The sequence below is a fragment of the Buceros rhinoceros genome, unplaced genomic scaffold, assembly GCF_000710305.1.
Source record: "Buceros rhinoceros silvestris isolate BGI_N320 unplaced genomic scaffold, ASM71030v1 scaffold13667, whole genome shotgun sequence".
NCBI lineage: Eukaryota > Metazoa > Chordata > Aves > Bucerotiformes > Bucerotidae > Buceros > Buceros rhinoceros.
The window spans coordinates 11,273-15,082 of NW_010420519.1; the positions used below are offsets into that span (position 1 = coordinate 11,273).

At 46.4% G+C, this 3,810-nt stretch overlaps 1 protein-coding gene across 1 annotated transcript; it reads right to left on the reverse strand.

Annotated features, from left to right (window-relative positions):
• Positions 1 to 3,241: 3,241 nt before the first annotated feature.
• LOC104496250 (serine palmitoyltransferase small subunit B-like) lies at positions 3,242 to 3,484 on the reverse strand. The gene has a single exon (XM_010139336.1). It carries the CDS (start codon positions 3,482 to 3,484, stop codon positions 3,242 to 3,244), a length of 243 nt encoding a protein of 80 aa, XP_010137638.1.
• Between the last annotated feature and the right edge of the window lie 326 nt (positions 3,485 to 3,810).

Consider the following 3,810-nt stretch of genomic DNA (forward strand, 5'->3'; position numbering starts at 1 on the left):
CAGTGCTCCTGTGCTACTGCTAAGGAAAAGGACTCGGGTAGTCTTGGGTAAAGGCTGCCTGGAGGGGCTTCAGGAAGAGGCTTCTGGGGGTTCACGGTCTGGACGTGTGTGTGTGGTTGCCCTTGCTAATGGATTTGGGAGGTGATCCATGAAATTGGCCGGGAAACCTTCACGGCAGGGTAAATGCCAGCTTTGATTAAATGAAATGAAGGAAACGAACGTTAAACAAGGGAGGTATGGTGCTGGCCAGCTGAGCCCCCAGATTTCTCAGCGCTTAATTTAATGATGCGCTTTCAGGGTGAATGCAGCTGGAACTGGTTCACCTCCCTTTCTGCTGTTGTTCCATTTATCCCCATTGGATTCTTGGTTTGGGTTACTCTTAACATAGTCCTTTCACTGGATTTTTTTTTTTTTTTGGATGTAAAAACTTCCAGCTGCTGTGCTCAGCCTGAACTACCATTAACATAGGCTAATAATGGAGCAATTAACTATAATTAACATGGAGTAATAACAAAGCAGGAGAAAGGAGTGCCCTGCCAAGGTGTTTTATGAGAGCCTGACACCACACTCCTCGCAGCGGAGCTGTTCCCCATATGCTGCGTGTTCTGAGCCGTCTGCTGGCATTACTGGCAGCCCTCCGAAATGCCACCCTCCTCCTACGGCTTGGTGCTGTTGCGGCACATGGTGCTTCCACGCTGGTGTGCAGCCTGAGCCTGGGAACAGCTCGCTCCCTCTGCTGTGAACGGCTTCATCTAGAGGCTTTCAAAGCTGGAGCAGACTTTCCTGAACTGTGCTGGGGGCTCAAGCTGTCGAATGTGGTTTCCCACCTCCTCTCTCTTTCAGACAGGGAAAAAAAAAATGTTTCTATTCACTGCTGTGTGCCAAAAACGCTTCAAAATCTCCTGCTGGAACCCGCTAATTATGACTATTAAGTAGCTTGAGTTATTTCAGCTTTTCTAGTAGGAAGGAGAAATGAAAAGGGCTGGAAAAATCTCAAAAGGCTTTTTAGCAGAGCGAGGTTATTTTCAGCTCTCTCTTTCCTTTCTGGTGAATCCCTCTTGCCCCCAAACTTTAAAGTTTAGTAAAGAAGCTGAAGAATGTGCATTAAAAAAAGCATTTGCACTGAAGTACGGCTGCAGGAACCCTCCTGAAGAGAAACTGCTGCCGTTTTCCTCCATCTTCTGAGCACCTCCTGCAAAGCTAATCAAAGGTAACAGGAATAATAAGGAAGAGAAGTGCTTACAGGAATCCCCCCTCCCGTGAGAGGTCCCTGGAAGTTCCCTCGTCCTGACACAGCCGTTTGCTTGTGCTCTTTGCTCAGTTAAATGTTAATAGCAGCATTAAGTTAAATGTTTAAATAGCAGCAGTATAGTGGGAGGTGTGTTCTTGAGAAACCAGACCCAGCCTTTGCATACCTGCAGGAAAGTGTTTTTCCTCCTGCTCCTAAAAGCAGGTCAGTGCTGTTTGATGCCACTGGGAACAAATAACCTTTCTGAGAAATGAAAAAATAAGGTGAGGAGATGTCGTGGCAGTTTCATCATCACATTATCTAGTTGAAGAGGGGAATCTTTTGAGGATGGGCTATTGGGAAGGATTTTTGGTTCAAGCACTAAATTGCTGGGCAAAGATTTTCATTTTTTCACCTCCAGCATACGGAATGTTACTTTTATTCTATCCTATAGATGGCTTTCCTGGAAATTTTCCCAGGTACTTGACATTTTCCATCCCCTCCAGAGCTTTGTTCATTACTGCAAGGTCTTCAGGACCTTGTGAACTGCTCTGCGGAGCAGGATCCCCAGTGAAGTTTCTGGGTTTGGGGTTTTTTTCTGTTTTGTTTTTTTTTTCCGTCTCCACCATCAGAGAGAGGAGAGGTCTTGGGCTGCAGCACTGATGAGGATGAACATGGCAGTCCTCACATGGATCCATTTACGGGGCTCTAAACCTTAACCCAAAACATTCACCACAAAAGAGTCTGCCATGGTGTCAGCCTGGCCCACACGCTCCCAGGGCATTTCTGGACAAATTGAAAACGCAGTCAGAGCCGAGTCATGCACTGAAGTGTTCTTTCTGAAGAATAAAATTTTATTTTTTCCTGAAAAAAAATGCATACACAGGTTCAGATCTGTTCAACACGTCTTAGTTTCCAATCCATCTGTGTTCTTTCAAGCATGCAGGACCCCACTGCAGCTTGGTAAAGAAATGAAGAGGGTTTTTTTAATCCTCTGACTGTGCCAGCATCATTGGGAAGCTATTTACATTTTGCACCTCTCTCTTCTAATAATAGCAGCACCAGCTGTTGACACACCACTGTAGAGCTGTGACTTACGATTTGGCTTTGCCATGGGATTTAGGTGTAGTGAAAAGCAAACAAACCTTCCAGAAAGCCCCCACAGGCAGTTATAACAACTCTAATTTCTTCTTGAGAACGGAGATCGCTTCCCTGCAGTTATTAAAATATTACTTCCACTCTGTTTGCTGGATTGTCTTCCTCTGCGGCAGACATGCACTTTGCTGGCCTTGGTGAACGGGAGCAGAAGGAAAATATGTCTCGGGTTTTAGCAAAAGCGGCAGGAGGGCACTGAAACAGAGCCAGGGCTGTTTCTTTCTGGCATTTTCAGAAAACTGCAAGATTACCTACAGAATTTTTTTTTTTTTTTTACTATCTTAGACCATCTAAGATCAGATGCAGCAACTCTGATGCGAAAAGTGGGATTCAAGTTTGTACTCCTGTGACTTTCTCTGCTAATTCCCTTTCTCTCCATTAAAAAGCAGAAGTCAGTAACCAGACAGGTACTAGTTAAATCTCGGTGTATTTTACTTATCTCCTTAATTCTTTAACCCGGGTCATGTTTTGCCGCTGCTCTCTGCTGGCAGAACATCCCCGTGCCTGATGAGCAAGGGTCCCCTTCTCCCAGCTGTCATCAACAGTCTTTGCCATTTCATAGGTGCCAGTGTCATTAAATTAGGGTGCTGAAGGTGGGAGCTGGTTGAACATCAGGTACACGTGATGTTCTGGGGGATGTGTTTCATTGTCACGCAACAAAAGCCGGCCTGGGTTTCATTGGACGTGCAGCTGCAGGCAGTGTGTTACTCCGGTCTCCAGCTAGGGTAGTTGAGCCATGTTTTGTACAAGAAAATGGTATTTTACAACTGCAAAACTGCTTCAGAATAAATACACAAAATTGAAGACGACGTTGCATTTCACACGTTGCAATAGCTGCTAATCACTGCTCGGGGAGGTTCAGTTCATGATGGAAACGGTGCTCTCGGGCTGGCCTCCAAATATCTGGGAGAAGAACTGGAAAGCCAGGCGGACGTGAATGGGGACAAAGACGTAAGCCGTATACACCACCATAGCGAAGACAGTCACGGTGATGGTGTGGAACATGGAGCGTTCCCAGGGCTCCAGCACATAGCTGCAGGTGACCAGCAGGTACTGGTAGTACAGCCAGTAGATATAGTCCTTCACACGCTTCATATCCATCTTCAGCTATCGGGGATTCTGAGGAGATGACCCGTAACCGTAGAGAGGTCTGGATTACAGCTGCAGTGGAGAGACAGACCTGGAACTACAAAGTGATGTGGTCACCATCATTTCAAATTTGATACCACACATAAATGTTATGCGAAATAACGCTCAAACAGAAATAACGCATCGGTGCCACCAGCCTCTGCTGCCCTGGAGGGGGGAAAACAACCTTCCGCTCTAGAAACTGCTGCTTGCAGATGTTGGGGCTGTACCGGTCGGGCGCTCTCCACTCCTACGTTCCGATGAGGAGCGGGTTTGGTTGGTCTTTCTGCAGCAGGAAG